Genomic DNA, 22,567 nt, shown 5'->3' with positions numbered 1-22,567 from the left:
TTTTAGGGAAAATGCACTAATGATGCACTAGTATTTAAGTTGCCTCATACCAATGGCAAGTGCACGTATGATATAGTATTATAGTGTACATTTTCAGGAAATGTTCCAAATTGGGAAAGTGTACGTTTTGGAAGCGCACATTTTACGAAAAGTGCATTCTTACAGAAACAGTGCACATTTTGGAGAAGTGGGTTTAACGTGCTTAACCAATTTCATGCAGCACAACCGCTCATCCATTTCTACTGAGTGTTGCTTAAATCGATGATGATGATGATGTTAATAAAAGATGAACTTGCAGGTTACTACGGGGACCAGACACCGCACAGCAGCATTGGCTCCACGTACGATTTCTTCTCAATGTTCGACGTTTGGGACGGCAGTAACAGCCAAGACGATCTCTTCTCTTTTCACAGTAAGTTTGCAGTATTAACGTTCCTTTCTCTCTCATATTCCTGTTTTCTTTAAAAGTAATACTGGTGCGTACAGCGTGCGTGCTTTTGTTACTCTGTCACACTAAAACTAGGGGACAGTATTAAAATACGTAAATTCAAATGGCAGATTTAATGGTTCAACCGATTTAAACCAAAGTTAGTAAAAAAAAATTGGTGTGTTAGAGGTTAAGAGGCGAAAAAATTAAGCATACAAAGGCGGTAACTTCACATTTTCGTCTCCCTTTCCTTAAAACCCGCGCGAAACCGGGAGCGTGGCTAGATGCGTGGCTAGATCTAAGCGTACCTACATATCCCGAGGCACAGACGGTGGAAAGCGACTTTCTTTGATTCTGTTTAAACCATAAAGATTAATATTTATTGCTTTCCCGTACAGCTCCTTCTGGCCGCAAGCTCAGCACCTCTAGCAACGGCAGCTGGCAACGGCGTACCTTCCGCAACCTCGCGACCAGGTTCGATCTGTCCAACAGCTCCAACTTCCTGAGCGTCCCCAGTGCAACCACTAACGCCACCAGCGACTCGCAGGTCAGTGTCACTGTAGTAAAATATCTGTTTTGTTTTATGCGTGCTTTTATGTGTTGTATTGTACATTTTCATCTGGGTTAGAGGAAATCACGATTTCTTCCAAAAAAATAAAAAATAATGTTTTTTTTTACCAACAATCCACAAAAATTGTGTTAAAAAAATTGTGTTAATTATATTATTATCTGAGTTATAATGGTGATAGCATCTTCAGCTGCTTTGAAAAGAGTGAATTCTACTTTTAGAATGGTTCATAGTAAATTTCATAGCGAATTGAAAAAGCTGAAAAACACTATAGGGGTGTTCACCGTTCAGTAAATGAATGTCTGCCAAAATATGCTGGATAAATAAGTAAGACATAATATATATTGTACCTAAAATGATTCACCGCATCTGTTGCTTGCACAGCGTTTTTAATACCGACCTTTTTTATCGTGTCCATGAGTTTTTTTTTTTTTTTGTAAAACGTCAGCACATTTTGAGCATCATCCTCATCAGTGTTCAAAAATGTGTCGCAGTGCTTTCAATTATGCCTAAAAGTGAAGTGTAGGTAATGGACATAACATTTAGACTCACTTTAGAACGCAATCTGGTTGACCTTTAGCCGGCACGGATCACGTGGATTACAAACAATGCATATTGATTACGACAAAGTCAAGATCACATGCACCTAGCACTAGTCGAATAAGGCGAATATTCGATTAGGTACACTTGCGAGGTTATAGTTGTACAACATGTGCTTAAAACGTGCCATTTTATTTAAGACGTTTGTACCCGCTCGAACCACAGACGAGGGTTGATAGTTAAGTCGAGGGTAAAGTGGATTTCATGAACGGGTTATTGCCCGATTGCGGGGCAATTAAACAATAATAATACCTACAAATAAATGCATTTAATTTATTTATTTTTATGTTTGATGCGTAAATATAAAACACGGATTATAAAAAACAAAACGTTATTGTGCTTGGCTGTTGACGACTGATATGCCTTATAGTCTTAGACGACGATTTTACATGCACTAGAGTATAAAAAGCCATATTTTAGCATCATTTTTAGGGTACCGGAGCCAAAATGGCAAAAACGGAACCCTTATAGTTTCGCCATGTCTGTCTGTCTGTCTGTCTGTCCGTCCGTCCGTCCGCGGCTTTGCTCAGGGACTATCAAAGCTAGAAAACTGTTATTTTGCACGGATATATATGTAAAAACTATGCTGACAAAATGGTACAGTAAAAAACAAAAAAAGAATTTTTAGGGTACCTCCCATAGACGTAAAGTGGGGGTGATTTTTTTTTCTCATTCAACCCTATAGTGTGGGGTATCGTTGGATAGGTATTTTAAAACCATTAGGGGTTTTCTAAGACGATTTTTCGATTCATTGATTTTTTTGCGAAATATTCAACTTTAGTGCAAATTTTCATTAAAATCGAGCGCCCCCCCCTCTAAAATCTAAACCGGTGGGTGTAAATTGTTTTAAAAAATCAGGATAGTAGTAAGTATATCAAACTTTCAAGGAAAACTATAACGGCTAAGTTTGCTTGAGAATTATCAGTAGTTTTACTCTTAAATAGCAGCCTAAGGTATAAGATATACCTAAACTTGGAAGATTCCGTAGAAATCCTTAGAAAAATATTACTAATTATTATTAATATACTTAATTTTTTCGTAATGGCTACGGAACCCTATTTTGGGCATGTCCGACACGCTTTTAGCCGGTTTTTTTATCAACAAAAACAATACTTTAGTTTAGTTTAGTTAGTTTCTACAGAATTTCCGGGATAAAAACTATCATATCTTATTCCTAGGGCTTGATACTATCTAAAAATACTTCCGCATCTATATGTTTGTAATATTAGTGTGGATATGATCCATTTTTTTATGTCTAAACAATAAAACATTCATAACGTGGCATTATTTTTTTAATAACTTATTGGCAAACCTTCGCTCACTCCAAAACAAATAGCCATGTTTTTTTTTATTCGACTGGACGGCAAACGAGCAAGTGGGTCTCCTGATGGTAAGAGATCACCACCGCCCATAAACATCTGCAACACCAGGGGTATTGCAGATGCGTTGCCAACCTAGAGGCCTAAGATGGGATACCGGCTGTCTTACTCTCCACGCCGAAACACAACAGTGCAAGCACTGCTGGTTCACGGCAGGATTAGCGAGCAATATGGTGGTACCTGCAAATGTATATTTTTTCAATAGTCATTTGTTGACATGTCAACGTTCTCATTATCTATCGGATAACCGGCACGTCGTCTCAAATTGTTTACATTCTGAGATTGCCCGACCATATGACAATACCTCATTTACTTATCTACTGCGATATTAGAATTGTCTTTTAGTTTGATTTAATGTTACGCAATATTTTTCTACGAGTCTACCGGCTATTTGGAGCGATAGTCTGAATTCGCCGTTAAACTGGGCTAATCTAAGTAACGGTACACCGGAAGAGAGATGGCGTGGTGACTTAGCCGTGTACTAAAAGAAGATGGCAATAGCATCCATATTGAAACCTGGATGCACTAAAGGACATATGCCCTCCTACGTGGAATGTCCCTGAGACAAATGCCACTCGTGCTCAGTAGCGAATCTAGGTGACCCCCGACACAAAAAAGAAATCGGGATCTCTTCCTTGGCGTTCGTTGCACTTAAAGGCATGACAAGTTTTTCTTTTCATCCAAATTTGCAGGTTAGGGTCGAGGCCCGAGGGTCGAGGTGACGGCCCCGGTGCCTGGCCATAGCTACACCATTTCTTGTTCTTGCTCACGAGCAAGCAACACGATACTGCAACCGTTTTTCGGTGACGATTGGTGCCATTAAAGCAGTGAAAAAATGAATCTTCAAACAATACAGTCTTTAAGAAAGATATAGGGTAATCAAAACCTATAAGGTTTTTCCAGGTGTTCTAGAAACTTGAAATTTAGTGGGAAGGTAGCTCAAGCAAAACCACTAAGAAAAGTCTGTTTTTTTATGTCTGTTTCTCTATGACCATCTAAAACGACTCGAGACTGCGTACATTTTGCTTAAGAGAGGGGCTCTGCTAACACTAGGTATTCATAGATTACGTAGAGTACAAATTTGTAGACAATTTTTACGAAACAATCGGTGATCTACATGTTTTTAAAATAAAAACAATTTTTCACAGATAATCCATATACGAAATTAATATTTAATCCAGCGAATTTCCAGTCAATAAGAAATAGGGTACGTTAAAACAACTTTGAAAACTCTTCTCACACAAACAGTGCAACCCGGTGTGCGAGCGTTAGCCAGCATTATGTTCACACATAGTTTATTCACGTTGAAGTAAACCGGGCGCTACATCACATGAGTGACCAGCTATCGCTCACATGACTCTTATCGTGGGTGACACATCGGCATCATTATCATTAGCAAGGAGCGGAATTCTCATAGCAAAAATCAAATGTCACGAGGGATTGACCAATGTGTTTTATCGACTATTCCAGTTATCGATTTTACACATGTTACCGACTTTTAACATTATTATCTAACATTTGACCTCTTTGATAAGCCACTTTCATCTCTTTATTAAAATAAATTACGAAACGTCACATTTGACATTTGATGTCGCTTGAGTTTTCATAAGTATTATTTTATTAGGTTCCCGTGTTAACCAAAATGGTTAATCGTAAAAGAAAAACGATTAACAAATGGATAAAGTAATCTCTTAATTATAAGTTATTCTGTTACTTCTCTTAGTTTAAATGGTGACAAGAGAAAATAATGAAAATTCTTTGTTACTACAGACAAGATGAAGAAATATAATAAATTAGTACGGATATAGATTTCGATTATGTTCAAATTCAAATTCAAATCATTTATTCAGTAAATAGGCCGCAATGGGCACTTTTACACGTCATTTGTTAAACTACCAGCGCATTCGGAAAGACCATCATTGCCAAGAAGAATGCGCCGCAAGAAACTTGGCAGAAAGTCATTTTTTCATAATATTATAATTACATATAAAATACTTAAAAACTATAGTATACAATTAAAGAAAAAAAAATACAAAAAATAATAATAATAATAATAATTATACAGGGATGTATGGGGTCCCTTAGTTACAATACTAAACACTAACTACTTATATCTAAACTATATCTACGTTCAGTGGAAGTGTAGAATGCTTCCACCGTCATAAATTTTAAAATAAAATATGGTATAAATGTTATTTTTAATGAAGGTTAGTCTGTCGTCAGTTACACTGTTTAACATTTCCGTTTCGGTTTTATGTTTAAATTGTAACAAACACACATGTCTATTTTTTTTGGTAGCCTGTAGTGTCCCACTGCAGGACAAAGGCCTCCCCCATTACAGGTATAATTTCATTACCTAAAACATCGTGCTAACTAACAATTAAACATCGACAGTCGATAAAACATTAAATGGTCATCATCATCCCTCTTGACATTTGATTTTTGCTATGAAAATTCCGCTCCTTAATCATTAGCACAAATTCGCATGTAACCACCTGATAAGTTATACCATTATTGACATAAAGTTTAAGGGTCATCGCCTTGAATAGATTTGAAACGTGTGACATTCTGATGCAGGTGTTATCAGATTAGTTCGAACTGGATTTTCCTATCTATCGAAATGTTGGTTCTCAGTAAAAACTTATACGTGCTAGGTACCATAAAAACTTAGACTTGAATGTGTGTTTTCATTTCGGAAATTTAGAATGGAACTGACTCGATTAGATATATTTTGATTTCAAAAATAAACTAAAAAAAGAACAAGGTTAGTTTTAAAATGGTAATATTTCGACTCGAGTCAGTTTTAATTTATAGGTCAATGTCAGTTCATAGAAAACTCACTTTAGACATAATTGTGTAGGAAATGTTAAGGTTCTTGTGGTAGTTTTGTAAAACACTGGATTGGATACCTTTGCGCTACGAAACTAATTTGAAGCCGGTGCCTCAGCGCGAGCCAGTTGGAGTTATTAAAAATAGTTTATTAAAAAAGTATTGCTTTACAAATTGCTTGAAGCCCAAGTATGTAGTTGAGGTAGACGACTATAGTTCCACTCCTGCTGGCTCGTGCTGGCTGAGGCACCGACTTCAAACTAGTAGAAAATTATTCTCAAGGTTTTTGAATTCGGTCCCATTTTTTGTTAAAAAGTTTTTATTCTTTGTCGATACTTAGTCAGCTGACTATATGAAACCTCCATGTTAGTCGATCATTATGAAGTCATGCGCTAGCGTAATTTAGGAGTTTCACCGTTAAGGTCGATGTGCCGTCATCGCAGACTTCTAGGCTCAGTCGCGTTAGAACATAAGGTATTGTTCTTTCAGTAAAATTTAAAATAGTTTCGTCGCGCTTATTAGAATTTCTGAAGTTTTCTAAACTAATATTTTTCATAGGTATACAGGCTCAGTGTTTTTTTTTGAACTTGGTTTAAATAATACGTAATTTTAACGAGTTGTTTCTTGAACTCCGGACGAAAAAGGGATGTTATAAGTTTGACCGACATGTGTATGATGCTGTCTGTGACAGCATAGCTCCCAAACAGATGGACCGTGTTGAGACCGATTTTATACTCGAAACTGAACTTTGAAACGACGATGGTTTCCAGTTTTTCTAAGTTGGTGGTTAGGTTATTAATTTATGGCTTAAAATTAAAATGGGACAAAACGAGAATCACTTATACCAGCCTAAACAAAAATATTTTAGTTCGCTTTTATGCTGGATCTAGGCGACATAAAATTACTTTTTAATTAAATCCACTTTTTCCTCGACGTGTCTATCCGCCCTCTTCGTACCGGCTCGGGTGGCTATATGAACGCCTCGGGTAAAATGGCTCGTTTTATGCTCTCGTTGTACAATCTACTATTTGAGATCAGTTCATAAATGACATAGTTCTGAAAAAGAATTTTCAAGTCATATATAAAAAGGCTCATGTTTAACAAAACGAAACATCAAAATAGTTACATAAATGTATTTATAACATTTTTAAATAACAGACAAAGCGTAAATATATCATTAATCGACAAAATAATATCTATTTAAGGAATTATGTTAGTAGGTATATAGGTCAGGGCTTGACTGATATTTGGTTTACTCTGGCGCTAAACATCACTATTTCTAGACTCCTGGCTTTAGATAATAAATGAATACCCATATTATTATGATTATTTGTTTATGACTTCTGGGATCCCGCCCGATGCAAAGCATTGAAGTGTGCCTATCTATTTACCCGACTGCTTGAAGAAGGGTTATGTTTTTCGAACGTATATATGTACCTACCTCAATTTCGATGGCGCCCTCTGTAGTCTAAATGTCTGGATGGATTTCAACATATGAGGTAGGTATCATTAGATTCGACGTAGGATATATGTTTATATTTTTAATATGGCCTATATGAAAAAAATTGGGTACAATAATCAGTAGGTATAGGTATCAAATGAAAGCTAATTAAAGTAATAAATATCCTATTCCAAATATATTCATACTAACATTATAAATGCGAAAGTGTCTGCCTGGCTGTCTGTTACCTCTTTATGTTTTAAAAATAAAAATAAAATAAATATATCATGGGACACTTGACACCAATTGACCTAGTCCCAAACTAAGCAAAGCTTAAACGCAGGCAACGGATAAACATACTTATATAGATAAACATCCAAGACCCGAGAACAAACATTCGTATTATTCACACAAATATCTGCCCCGGCCGGGAATCGAACCCGGGACCTCAAGCTTCGTGGTCAGGTTTTAGCCGCTGAACTGATTTAGATAAAATTTCGTATAGAGATAGTCCCGGGACTCCCGGGGAAGGACATAAGGTAATTTTTATCAAATTGCATACTTCCCGCGGGATAATGGAGTCATGGGTAAAAGCTAGCATATTCTATACTCAGCGGCACAAAATTTGGCCCACTCTCCATACAAAATTACCTATTACTGCATACATTTGACGGCCAGATTTTTGCCGCTCAGTATATATTGAAATTTTATGGATTGTTCAATTTTTAAAAGCATCTTCTTTTGTTTCTTGTGTGAAACTTGCCGTTAGAATCTCTAAGTCGATTTTCATCCATTGCCAGTGGTCTTATTAACTTCAAATTTAACGCAACGACGCCCGCTAAACTGTACTTATTAGATAATTTCAAAAACTAAAAATCTTCGCTTATTTACGCATGACCTTCACAATGTCATTTTACGCTTCATGACATGAATAATTTCCAACCTTTTTATTCTTGTGTCAATGCGACCTCAGTTTGTGTGTCAATTGTTACAGATTTACAGCAACAGTTCTACCAGTGGAACCAGTGACAGTCTTGCTAGTGGTTCCTCCTCAGCTTTGAAGAAGAACAAGCTGGGATTGGCTCTCCTCATCACTGTTCCCGATTCTGCGGACAAGTAAGTTAACATCTAAACTTACCCTTTGAAGCAGGGCTCTGCTAACACTAGATTTTTAGGGTTCCGTAGCCAAAATGGCAAAAACGGAACTCTTATAGTTTCGCCATGTCTGTTTGTCTGTCTGACCGTCCATCCACCACGGCTTTGCTCGGAGACTATCAATGCTAAAAAGCTGTGATTTTGCACGAATATGACTATTTGTCAATAAGTTGTCCATTTTCAGTTGTCCACTTATAAAAAAAAAAATGTATATTTCCTGACGCTACTTCAACACAAAAAAATAGTAATTTTGTGTTTAAATATATACAAAACCTTGTGGTAAAAGTGATAAAAAGTCAGATAATCTTTGTTGTTGGATCCAACAGAAAATTTTGATGTAGTTACAAAATTACAATTTTTTCCTCACAAGATTTCGTGACGTTTTCCTGACGTCAAGAAATTTTGGATGTTTTATGCAGTTTATGTTTTATGATCTCGTCCGTAGTGTGAATAATTTCATGACAAAACTGATTTTTTATCAATTTCACGACGGGACACTTTTTTGAGAAATACTCATATATTATTATTATGTAGCAAAAATGTCGACAAAATGATAAATAAAAATATTGACAGTAAAATCCTTAGAAAAATATTACTCGATTTTTTCGTAACGGCTACGGAACCCTATACTGTTTTTATAGATACCGTTTGTGGGCTGCACTTGTCGGTTTTAGTTCATTTGTGACTAAAACGAAGCTGTTTTCGCAGGGACTTCGTCCGTCGCTGTGTGGAAATGTCGCCTCAACTGCAGAGCTTGGTTTGCCGTCTGCGTCTCGCGACCATGACGGCTGGCACGGGGTCCAAGTTTGTGGCGACGCTGCATCAGGCCGCTTCTGATGCTGCTGGCTGGTGAGTTTGTATTTTTTTTCTTAAACGCAGTTCAGACCTTTTTTTGTACAGAATAGTCTTGCGTTTGACCACAATCACGCTTGATTGTTAATGGAAGATGCGGACTAAGATTGAGCACGCTTGCCTAACGAATGCTCACAAGAAATACCGGCCAAGAGCGTGTCGGACACGCCCGAAATAGGGTTCCAAAAAAAATAAGTAATATTTTTCTAAGGATTTCGTATTTTATACGGAATCTTCCATAGTTTAGGTATATTTTATATCTTAGGCTGGTATTTACTCTTAAACTACTAATAATTCTCAAGCAAACTTAACCGTTATAGTTTTCCTTGAAAGTTTGATATACTTACTACCATCCTGATTTTTTTCAAATTTTTCCACCCACCGGTTTAGATTTTAAAGGGAGGGGGAGGGGACGCTCGTGCACTTTAAAGTTGAATTTTTCGCAAACAAATCACTGAATCGAAAAATCGTCTTAACAAACTTCTAATGGTTTTAAAAGACCTATCCAACGATACCCCACACTATAGGGTTGGATGAAAAAAAAAACACCCCCACTTTACGTCTATGGGTGGTACCTTAAATATATATTTAAAAAAATATATTGTACCATTTTGTCGGCATAGTTTACATATATATTCGTGCAAAATTACAGCTTTCTAGCATTGATAGTCCCTGAGCAAAGCCGCGGACGGACGGACCGACAGACAGACAGACATGGCGAAACTATAAGGGTTCCGTTTTTGCCATTTTGGCTCCGGAACCCTAAAAATCGTGCAAGTTGTAATACATTGCCAGGCCGTAAAGCTTACAAGATTGATGTAGTCGATCGCCGCAGTGTAATGTAACTTGCACGACTTTTTTGTAGGTTTGAACTGGGCTATGCTCTGAGTGGCAAAAGTCAACGTCAGTACTGAGTCTACATCATAGATTTTTTTCACAGTAAGTGTTACAATAATATTCCTTTTATATAAACCTTCCGTGAAAATTATCTAACATGGTGAACACCGCATTTAAATCCGTCGCTTAGTTTAAAAGATCTAAGCGTTCAGAAGGCAGGAAGCGACTTTATATTATACTATGTAAAGATATAGGTAAAGTGACTATTTTCCCACAGGCTTTCAGACTTGATCGAAGGACCGCGTCTGCAGCCGATGTGGCTCCAATTGGTGACGAGCGAGCGGCCACGTGCGCACAAAATGGCCGACACTCTGCTGCAAGATCTATGCGCCGTACTCGCTGTGGGGGACACTAAGAACACCAACTTGTAAGTACAATAGATACACGAGTGTCTGACGTTTTAATAGTGAGATATGTCCGATATGTTTCGAGCCAAACCGTGGTTCATTTTCAAGGCGAGCTCGAACGAAAACTGCGGCCCTGCGCTCTTGCTGCTCGGCTACTCACGCGGCTGTCGGTCTTGAAAAACAACCCTTTTCACCACAATTATTGTTAAAAGTAGTGTTGAATAAAAACTAACCATATCACCATCTAAACTCTTAAGTCTCGTCCATACGCTGCGCCGGACGCAAAACGGTTTTTAACCCCCGACGCAAAAAGAGGGGTGTTATACGTTTGACTTGCTATGTGGGTGTGGGGTGGGCACAGTTAAGAGCTACGCGTAGCTCTTAAACGGGTGGACCGATTTGAATGCGGTTTTTTTATTTAAAAGCAGGTTTTCTAGCGATGGTTCTTAGACATGTTTTATCAAAATCGGTTCAGCCGTTTTTGAGAAATTGAACTTTGAAGTGACAAAATCGGGGGGTCTTCCGACTCTTTGTTGTTTAGATAAATAACAGTAACCTTATAAACTTATTTAATTAGGAATTTGTGAGTTTAATCACTAGAGTAGGACTACACTAAAACTTTCGAGCCCGAAGAAAAAGAAGAGGGCATTCTTCCAGTTGTCAGTTGTTTGAGACATTGACAGTGATATTTAGAAAAAAGTAATCATGTTTTCCTTGACGTTTTCCAAACAACAGACTATCGTGATTTACGCGAGGTGTTATGCAATTTTTAATAATAGATTCCATTTATCATAGCGTAAGCGTAGTGTTTATCGTAGCGTTTTTATTGGTCGATGAATTTTAATAAATTTGGCCATAATGCATATTTTATAGCCGAAATTAAGCACTATTATTTAACAGCCCTGTAATTTTATTTCCGTACAGCCGTTAATGTAAGCGTTGACGCGCTAATGCGTTATCGCTGTTAAAATTAAATTTATAGCTCTATGTTCAAAAACACAACTGTGCAAAACTCACAAATATCGACTCTACAGTAATGATATAAAGTAAGTCTTTGCGCGCGCCACGTAATCTATTGTAGTATAATTTGCAGACGATTATAATCACATGATTTCTCAAGATATTCCAGCGGATTTGGATGTCTTTCAAACAGACATTTATCTTATCTTGAGAGTTTAAAAGTGGGGATCGCTAGTTAGTCCCGGTAATAAATCGTGGGTTTTACAAATAGACTCACCTGGATTCTATCCAAGTTCCATGCAACTGTTTGATGACTTAGATGAATGAAAAAAAAGTGTTTTTGGCTCGTTTTTCTACGGCCGTTAATCACAGGAGACGTGCGAGTGAAGCGCTGTAATGTGTATACGTAGGTTTCTTATTTTTTTTACGTGTCGTACGTAAATGCCCTATGCTATGATAAAACAGTACGTGTGGAATATTTTTGTCTAATTTGTCAATGCGAATTACTAATTAGATTAGTTTTGTATCTAATGAAAAAAAGTTAAATATTTCAAAAACGGCTAAACCGATTTTTATCAAACATAGATAAGAACCACCGCATAGAAACTCGCTTTCACGTTAAAGAAACCGGATCAAAATCAGTCAATCCGTTTGAGAGCTACGACGCCACAGACAGATTAGACATTGCCGTCAAACTTAAACGCCAAACTCTAACCCCCTTATTCATAAACGGCAATCAAACCTATTTTAGTTAAAATGCCGCTAAAATTCGTTTGTCCTTATCTGTCACTTCGACATTTGTATTTATTAGAAAGGGACAAAGCATTTGTTAGTTAACATAGGCTTGTTAAGTTTTATGAATAAGGGGGTAAGAAATTAATTTATTGCGTTGCCATGGTAACAAGAATCGTGTAAGTAAACTGTTTCCGTTGTATATTTCAAAAATTGCACGGGTATAGGTAATTTACAATAGTTCAGTTAAGACGGCATTAAGCTAATTCTAATGCGGGCGAAGCCGCGGGATAAGGCTAGTATTTAATAAACCATACTAATATTATAAATACGATAGTAACTTTGTTTGCTTGTCTGTCTCTGTTAAAAAACGTCAAGAGGGCTTTAGATTAAATTTGGTAAAGATCCTGGGTAGGATACCAAGTTTATAACCCAAAAAATGGCATAGTTCCCACGGGATAACGATACTGAAATAATTCTTCACAGACGATGTTGCGGGTAATAGCTAGTATGAATGTGAAATTTCTGCAGTTGGCAGCTGCCATTCTCATCCGATTTTAATGTATTAGGTTAGAAGTTGTATGTAGACGACATATTAAGTCCAATGAGACTTTAAGTGTATCAGCAGATTTATAGCTCTCTGTCGATGAGGTATTAGGTAGGACGTCACAATCGAGATGGACGGATGAATTGGTTAAAGCCGCAGGTTCACGAAGGCCGCTTCCAACTGAAGCAACTGGGAGGTCTACGGGGGAGACCTATGGCCAACAGTGATGATGATGATGAAGAAGACAATGATGATAATATATTACGGTGAAGATACACTTTATTTTCTCGCGAAAAATGTTTTAAACGAAGTAGAAAACGACGCACTAAACTCGCAATTGAGCGTACTAGCTTATAAATCTTAAGACAGACATAAATTATCTGCTTATCTTCAAGCTTATAGTCATCAGTTTGTTATTTTGCTGGGCGTTGGCCTTTTTTTTGGAGGCGTGAGTCGTTCACACAAATGCTTTCGCAAATAATGTCTACGTATTTTTCACGTGATATTGCTATTTTTGAATGGCCTGATGTTTACAAAACGTGCTGAGCAGTTGTGCAACTAATGACTTGCCTGTTTAGCGTCGGTGTTTTCGGATATCCTCTTCGGTTCTAAATAGACTTGCAACGTTTAAAATAAGACTCAATAAGTATTAGCTTCATAGAACTGTATAGGTACGAAGTAGGTACAAAGTTAGTGCGATAGCGCTGATTTGTAAAATAATAGAATAGAGATAAATAAAATAAATCTCCGCGAAAGTGTCTTTTTCCACTTTTCTCTCCATCCAACTTCAACAAAAGCTTCAACAAAAATTTGAAAAATAATAGCCAGGTTGGTGCAGCCATTGGCGACTTTTGCTCTTAGCAACACGTTTACTGGTTTATCGTTATTTACTTATCTATGAACTTATAAAATTATCGTTTTCTATGTTCTTTTCAGTTTCATCAGTACCCTGTTGACGCATGTCCTGACCTACCATCTCGGCTGGGTGACCACCGTGAGTCCATACGACACCATGGACCCTCAGAAACGGCCTGACGGCTCTGCGGAACACCGGCGTCCTTACAACGCACTCTGGGCCCAACTCGCCGACCTTTGCGGCACCATCGGTTTCCCGCCCCGCGCCGCTCGGACCATCGTCTGCGGCTCCACAAATCTACAATTCGTCAATAGGCTACTAGTCGTTCTCACCTACTTTGTGCGGTGTGGTGACGTGACGCGGAGTGACTTCGAATTTGATGACAGCGCGCTCAAAGAAAGTGAAACGGTGACGCTCAAAAGGACCGCCACGCGGCGGGAGTGTAATGTGGACAGTGTTAAAGTGAGTCAGGAGGAAAGCAGCGCGAGCACGCTAGTTTCAAGTGAAGCTGGCTTCCGTAGGACCGCGACGCTAGCTAACCTGACGCATCAGCTCTCTACTAGCGTAGACTTTGAACAGTGCAGATCGAGCGAAAAACTCACTGGCCCGCTTAGAAGAAACCCCACTATGATGCTCAAGTCTTCTTCAGACTCTAGTCTAGATTCAAATACGTCTGAGGAGAACGAAGCGGAACGGAAAGTCGTTTTTGTTCTTGGTGACGATGAGAAATTAGTAGGGTTGAAGAACAAGTCTAACGGTGGAAAAAGCGTGAAAAGCTCTTTGCGTCAAGCAGAATCCGTCGAAGTAGTCCAAGTGCAGAAAGTTAAAGAAGAAACCAAAGATAACTGTGATCAGAAGCCGAGCTGCCAGCAGATATGCTCGCGTAGCTCCGAGAGCCCTTCCAAGTGCTGCTCCCAAACACTTCAACATTCCAAGCCAATCAAACATTCCGGTTTTAAGTTTGAGTTCGACAAGTACCCTCAGATAGTCACTAATTATATGAAAAGCAAGAACCTAGAGATACTAGATAGGCATTACATCGGAAAACCGGGGAATTTGAAGCTGGATAACTTCCAGTTTGATCCTACTATAGTTCCCCCTATACAGGAAGAGCGATGCGAGGCGTGTTATAAATGTCAGATGATGGAATCCCTGCTTCAGACTCCTACGAACGCTTCAGAGTTGGAGTATATGAACGACGTTCCTCGTCAATCGGAGCCTCAGTTCGCGAAGGAAGCTATAGTGGAACAGGACAGTATTTCTCAAGTTTCTCCGAAGACTTTTGTTAGGAGAAAGCAGGAAGCGACGTTAGTTGTGAACGTTAGCAATGAGCCTCGCGTGGTCGTGGAAGCGAGTAGGGAGGATGCGTGTGGGCGTGGGAAGGAGTGGGATGGGGCGACGGAGGTGCAGCAAGTGATAGAGTTTTCTGTCCCGCGGTTGGTGCGGCGGCCTGCGCAGTCGCACTCCGGTTTCGACGGCTCTCTACTCGGTGGGCTCTCCGACCATTATGTACCTGATTTAATTTTACAAGGTGAGCAACTTGACTGTTTCGCTTTATTTACACAAGGACGCGTTTTATCGCTATATAGTTGACTAGGAATTTACCGTCCCGCTCACACACTAACCCTACTCATAAACGTTTGCACATTCTTCGCTTCAGTCTGTCATACCCGTGCCTTTTTCTGGCATAAGGCGCCCATTACAAGATGGTAAAAAATCAATAAATTAATATTGTTATCTTGTACCCAGATACTCTGAAGATACGAGCGAATGAAATGTGTATTCCGTCTCTTTCTAAAAAAAAATAGTATGGACTCTCTATGGTTGTTGTGTCATGATTATAGTATATTTCTGATATACTTAATATAAAATGTCACGAAGGTATTCCTTTTAAATATTTAAAAAATCTTCTAAAACTCGGCTTGTCAAACAATAAAGATATGTGAACAAAAAAAATAATTGCTTGCATATGCAACACATGTAGTACTCTCTTCATTTTGTTAAACATAAATATTACTAGCTTTTAAATAGGTTAGCAATACAAAATTGATACTAATTCTGTAATAGCGTGTCAGTCATTCATCAGATATCTCACTCTCACTTAAAATACCAAGAACTTATCAGAGTGGTGGAACTGGCCCTGTAAATGTATAAAATGTTTGCAGGAACGATCGGAACTCCCGCGAAGTGGGAGGGGGCGCTCCGCCGGGAACTGGAACTGGTGTCCTGCATGAACAAGGCGAGCGATGCGTCCGTTCAGGCCGTCGCCATAGTCGGGGACACCGAATCCTGGTCAGTAACATTGTCATATCTCGAAGGTTCGGATCTAAAGCACACTACATCAGTAGTTTCTTTTTTTTCGGTAGCATTCGTTACGCATACGGCTCGAATTTTTCGTGGGACTGTCCTCTCCCTGACCTATGTACAGTGGTGGTCATGTAATTAAGAACGATTTGAAGTTCCAGATTATTTTTAACTAAATCATGTCATGTGTAGTCGTGGTTCCTTCTTAGAAGTAACTAGTTACGTTATGAAACAGCCACATGAATAGAGCAAACGGGATTAAGAATAAAGAATAAAATTGCTGTCATTTTTTTACAAATTTTGTTTTTATTTTCTTTAGTAACAAATTCAAATAGTAATGAAACTGGACAAATAATTAAGAACGATTTATTGAACTGTTCGAAAGTTTTTTTATTTGAAACTTAGATTAACTAAATCACACTAACGTGAAGTTTGTACACAAAAAAAGCAATGTAATTCATTTTAACTAAAATTAATAGTTAGTAGCATGTCCACGGCTTTTTATTACTGCCTTACACCGGCGAGGCATTGAATCTATCAATTTTTGACATTTCGCGAGAGAGATAGAGTTCCATTCTTCTAAGAATACGTCATACAGTTCTCTTAAATTGCCACACTGTCGATTTGAAACCTTTTTCTTAACTTCGCACCAAAGATGCTCTATTGGGTTAAGATCGGGCTGTTGGCTGGCCAATCTAAGACAGAAACTGATTGCGATGTGAGGAATTCCTTAACGGTACGTGCAGTATGCTTGGGATCATTGTCGTGCTGGAATGTCCAAATAACCGGAAGCACGCCTTCTGCATATGGTAACATTGTTTCTTCCAGTATGTTTTTGTATTGAAATTGATCCATGTTTCCTTCTATCAGCCTAACAGGTCCAACACCATGTCCAGAAAAACATCCCCAAATTTTTACATTTCCCCCGCCATGCTTTAAAGTCACTTTTGTGTACTTTGGGTCGAATGCTTTATTTGGAGGCCGTCTTACATATCGTTTGCCATCAGAACATACCCTATTTATTTTTGTCTCGTCAGAAAAAAAACGTTTTTCCACTGTCTGACTGTCCAGTTTCATATCTTCTTGCAAATGCAAGCCGGGCTTGCCTATGACACCGTTTCAACATAGGCACCTTCCTTGCTATCCTTCCGTGCAACTTTTCTTCTACCAAACGCCTTCGAATAGTGCGTGCCGAGATTGCTGAAGGTTGTTTTCGCCAAAATATTCTTTTCTCAACTCATTAGACCTTTAAAAGGATTTTGTTTTGCCAAACGAACGATATTTCGATCATCTCGACGAGATGACTTTCTTTGTTTAGGTACACGCGGAACATTTGAAGTAGTTTGATACGTGGCAAAATGCTTTATGGCGTGGAAAACCATAGTTTTTGAACATTTCAGATGATCGGCTATGTGTTTATACGACCAATTCTTGTCGCGAAGTTTTAGTATTACTTCTCTTGTAGATTTATCACAACTTTTATTTTTCCCCTTTGTTTTATATGAAGCAATCGCCTTTAAGACTATTACGGCACTAAATGGCGCCAAAATTATTCGAATAATAACCTAAAACCACAAAGCGGCGTTCCGTTCTCTATTTAAATTTGAATAAAAAATAAACTATTCAGCGTTCTTAATTATATGACCAGCCAGTAAGTAGTAATACTAGGTTTAGATGTAACTTATAAAGTTTATCTATTTATTTTTTAGCCAATTATATGTATAAATGAATTTACCGCTAGTACGGAAAAGTTTTACGATACCGAGAGAAGTACAAAAATATACATGCAGTTAGTAACACTTGTCAGTTTAAAAAAATCTTCTCTATAAAAATCGTTCTTAATTATATGACCACAACTGTATCTACTAAAACATTGCCATTTGCGGATGCCATGCGTACATTGAGTGATATCATGACATTCGCTTGACACTAGTCTGTGCCGAAGCTTTCACGCCAAGGAGCCTTAGGACCGGGAATACTTGACCCCCCACCCCCTTGCCTTCCTCATAGACTCGTGAGTGTGCATTCACTCAATGAGCTAAAAGACAGGTGAAATGTCGCTAGATGGCTTTAGTATCTTGAGGTTTTTTTTGACGTTACGGTCTTGCTTGGAATTGGCTCATTTAATTAGCCCTCATTCTAGGATAGGCAGCGCTAGTTTGCGCCACAGCAGGGTAGGCAACGCTCTACTCAATGCACGCCATTGCTCGTGGGCCGTAACAGTCGGCAAAGAGTCCCCTCATCGACTGGCAACACTAGGGGGAGATGGTAGTATCATCGTCGTTGATGTAATTTTTTAATTGTTTGTTGGCAGGGAGGTCCGAGTGATGGGTCGAGAATGCGGTTCCGGTGGAATGTCGGCTCTAGTGGGCGGGATGCTGGACGCTTTGCCCGTCATGTGGAAGGCCAAAGTGCCCGCTTACCAGGTGAGGACTCTGCCAGTTCGCCTTAGGGACGCTAGCTGACGCGGTTTGCACGGAGCGGGTGGACGCCTTTTGAAAATTAGTATGAGCAGCGCTAACTGCACGCGACGGATTTTACCTGCACCCGCACCCGTAGGCGTGCGCCCGCTCCTTGCACCCGCGCCAGCTAGCGTAGGCACTTACCCTTAGATAGATACTTTTCTTTTTATCACAGAACTAGCTTTTACCCGCGGCTTCGCACGCGTAAACTATTCGGTGTGGTAGCTGCAATTGAAATTTTCAGGATTTTACAAAATCCAAAATTTCCTAAATTTATATCGTGGTCTTCATTGAGGTTGTATTGTGAATAACTGTACAAAATTCAAGACTCTAAACCCAGTGCTGAAGTTTCAAAATTTTTCCCTATCCAAATTCAAATTTAAATCATTTATTCAGTAAATAGGCCGCAATGGGCACTTTTACACGTCATTTTTTAAACTACCAGCGCTTTCGGAAAGACCTTCATTGCCAAGAAGAATGCGCCGCAAGAAACTTGGCAGTCTTTTTTTTTCAAAATAAAATAATCCTACTAATTACAAATAAAATACTTAAAAACTACAGTATACAATTAAAGAAAAAATACAAAATAATAATAATAATAATAATACAGGGATGTATGGGGTCCCTTAGTTACAAAACTATACCGTGGGAATATCGGGATAAAACGTAGCGTACTTATGTGTTATTCCAGACGTACGGCTAAATACATCCAAATTTCATGCCTCTAAGCCTAGCGGTTCTTATTTTGACATTTTATCCCTAGGTATCCCGTGGTAATATCGGGTCAAAATTCGTCTATGTGTTTTTCTAGACATCTAGCTTCCTACATATCAAATTTCATGACTCTAAGCTCAGCGGTTAATATTTCAAGATTTTATCCCTGTCCCGTGGGAATATCGGGGTAAAAAATAGATTATGTAATTTTTCAGAGGTCCAGCTACCTACATACCAAATTTCATGGCTCTAAGCCCAGTGGTTGTTATTTCGAGATTTTATCCCTAGGTATCCCGTGGGAATATCGGGTCAATAAGTCGCTTATGTGTTATTCCAGACGTCTAGCTACCTACATACCAAATTTCATGACTCTAAGCCCAGCGGTTATTATTTCAAGATTTTATCCCTATCCCGTGGGAATATCGGGATAAAAATTAGCCTGTGTGTTATTCCAGACGTCTAGCTACCTACATACCAAATTTCATGACTCTAAGCCCAGCGGTTATTATTTCAAGATTTTATCCCTATCCCGTGGGAATATCGGGATAAAAATTAGCCTGTGTGTTATTCCAGAAGTCCAGCTACCTACATACCAAATTTCATGGCTCTAAACCCAGTGGTTGTTATTTCGAGATTTTATCCCTAGGTATCCCGTGGGAATATCGAGTCAAAAAGTCCCTTACGTGTTATCCCAGACGTCCAGCTACCTACAAACTAAATTTCATGACTCTAAGCCCAGCGGTTATTATTTCAAGATTTTATCTCTATCCCGGGGGAATATCGGGAAAAAAAGTAGCCTATGTGTTATTCCAGAGGTCCAGCTACCTACATACTAAATTTCGTGGCTCTTAACCCTGCGGTTGTTATTTCAAGATTTTATCTCTAGGTATCCCGTGGGAATATCGGGTCAAAAAGTCACCTATCTGTTATTCCAGACGTCCAACTACCTACATACCAAATTTCATGACTCTAAGCCCATAGGTTGTTATTTCGAGATTTTATCCCTATCCCGTGGGAATATCGGGATAAAAAGTATCCTATGTTTTAATCCAGGTTATAAACTAACTTTCCGCCAAATTTCATCCAAATCCGTCCAGCCGTTTCAGCGTGAAAAAGTAACAAACATACTCACTCACTCACTCACTCACTCACTCACTCACATACTCACTCACAAACTTTCACATTTATAATATTAGTAGGATTATGTTATCAGGTGAATAGATATCTTATAGTGCGTGGTTCCATCCTGAGCAGAGAATGCCACTTTTTCGGCATGCTCCGTTGTAAAGAAGCGCAATTGTTTGTTTGTGTTTTCTTACATTTTAGTAAACATCCACTCACCAGTGAATTGTAATATTTTTTTTTACCTAAGCCATTTTGTTTTTAGTAGCAATACGCTTGCCCAACGAAGTCCAAGTTTTTTTTAACGATCAGTTACTTACGCATTTTTAACTTTTTAAATTTGGAACGTAGGAGAATCGTGACTTCTAATAGCTGCGATAAATGGCACCGCACGCCACTATTTGGCGTATGTAAGCTATTACTATTTCTCGCTGGTTGGTCGGATTTCCAGTGGCCTAGTTGATTAATACCTTTTGCGCGTAAAACCACAGAAGGTGCGGGTTGTAATTCCGTTCAGCGACCTGAAAATCTTTTTCATAAAAAAAAACATGTTTGAATAATTAACTTCCTTACAGATAGAGTTGGGAAATTAAATATATTATTATAGTTTTTGGGTATATGAGCGTTTTTAGTTTACTACGTTTCTCTATTCCACTTTATATTAGTTCTGTGATTTTTTATCGAAGTAACATTGTAGGTATATGAGTTTTGTTGTTTTTGAAGATTTCTATTAGTACAATCCATTTTGCCTCACCGCAAACAAAACACGGATGTTGTTTGTACGGAAACTACAAAAATGTTTGGCTTTGTTTTTGTTCAGCAAATATTCAATCCGCGCTTGATATTTGTGCTGATAACCATTTTTACATGATTGCGGAGAAAACTACATCAAGCGTTTGCTATCATTTAGGATAGAAGAATAGGGTACTACCGGAAAGAAATTTGTGAATTTTAACCATATTGATTCCCGCATTGAACTTTCACAGTGTAAAAATTTACTAAAAATAAATTCACCAACGACACAATCATGGCAAACGTCACGTTTAATTTTCATTCAGCAAATAACTTAAACGTTTCTCATTTGTTTCAGTGCCTATCTTACTTAGAGAGCAAATTGCGAGAGTTCTGCGTCCTCTCCAAAACCCTCGCCGATATGCTGATGTCCACTGACTTCTGCGACATAGCCACTCTCACAAAATCTCTGAACATCGATGTGAATGATGTACCGCTCCTGCTTGCCATAGCTACCACTCATACGCCGCAAGTCGCCACGAGATATGGCATCAGTTACAGATAACAAGTGAATGGAAGAACTTAAAAGAGCTCGAGTGAAACGCCTGCAATGATGTTTTTTGTATGAAAAATGGATGGGACGCAACTTGGATGAATATAAAATTGTTCTTAAATTAGTAGTGTGTTTCTGTAGTGGTTATTGTTATTGTAAAGGACGACGCATGCTACTAAAAACTGCGCTGGAAAGACTTTTTTTGCAAGAACGCCACTTTTAAAATGGCGATAAAAAATAGTATTGACCTAGTTTCGATGTATTATTAGAATAACCTGCTAAAAATCAAATTTTAATAAACAAGTATGCTACAAGGCTGCCATCGTGTTAGAATAAGCTTCATCACAATTCACCGTTAAGAAGAAATTTCACTATCAAGTCTGGTTTTGATGAAGACTGAACCAAATGCCAGTTTTAGGTCTTTTCAAACGGGTTAGGTACTAATAAAAAATATCAATGTTTCAAACTTTCTATACAATAAGGGCTTCTATACACGGCGACGTAACACGCAAATATATAGAGATACTTTAGAATTGGTCGCAGTTCATGATCTATATTCCAACTAAAATATATTTATGCCATATCTAAAGCCCCTACTGGTTAGTGGCAAATGTAATATCAAATCGTCTATATATTTAATGTTTAATGTGAGAACATTTTTTCCAATAAGTAAACTGGCTATCTGTGATTTATAAACTGGTGTACTGTTTAACAAACAATAAATGTTATTGTGATCTTGTGTGGAGATTTAATAAGTGCAAAAAGAATATTTATATAGTCCAATTATGTACACTGTATTATATTTATTGTCAAATATCAATGTAAATTGTGATTACAAAAATTATGCTGTAGTTCAGTGTAACTGAATGAGACGCAATATAATTGAATGGTGTGCAATATAACGGAATTACCTGTGACACAACTGAATGACATATATGTACAATTAAACATAATGGAGTCTGTTGTAATTATAATGTAACATTCAAATTATATTGATAAATTTGAACTTGTAGTTCTCTGTAGTTTTTTTTTCATAATATAAATTCTCATTATGCTTAAAACTAGACTGATATCCTGCATAAACTCAATC

The 22,567-nt window shown here is 38.2% G+C and overlaps 1 protein-coding gene across 1 annotated transcript in view; it reads left to right on the top strand.

The window, feature by feature from the left end:
- The window catches only part of LOC141433724 (folliculin-interacting protein 2-like), a 29,133-nt gene extending 7,020 nt beyond the window's left edge, over nucleotides 1-22,113 (top strand). The window contains 9 exon segments of the mRNA XM_074095818.1: nucleotides 299-412; nucleotides 826-974; nucleotides 8,239-8,360; nucleotides 9,108-9,248; nucleotides 10,366-10,515; nucleotides 13,671-15,121; nucleotides 15,756-15,886; nucleotides 18,213-18,320; nucleotides 21,283-22,113. Coding sequence (XP_073951919.1) covers nucleotides 299-412; nucleotides 826-974; nucleotides 8,239-8,360; nucleotides 9,108-9,248; nucleotides 10,366-10,515; nucleotides 13,671-15,121; nucleotides 15,756-15,886; nucleotides 18,213-18,320; nucleotides 21,283-21,489 — 2,573 coding nt within the window. The 3' untranslated portion in view covers nucleotides 21,490-22,113.
- Nucleotides 22,114-22,567: the final 454 nt, after the last annotated feature.

Source organism: Choristoneura fumiferana, chromosome 12 (genome assembly GCF_025370935.1).
Source record: "Choristoneura fumiferana chromosome 12, NRCan_CFum_1, whole genome shotgun sequence".
Taxonomy (NCBI): Eukaryota; Metazoa; Arthropoda; class Insecta; order Lepidoptera; family Tortricidae; genus Choristoneura; species Choristoneura fumiferana.
This window is presented reverse-complemented; position numbering and strand designations above follow the sequence as displayed.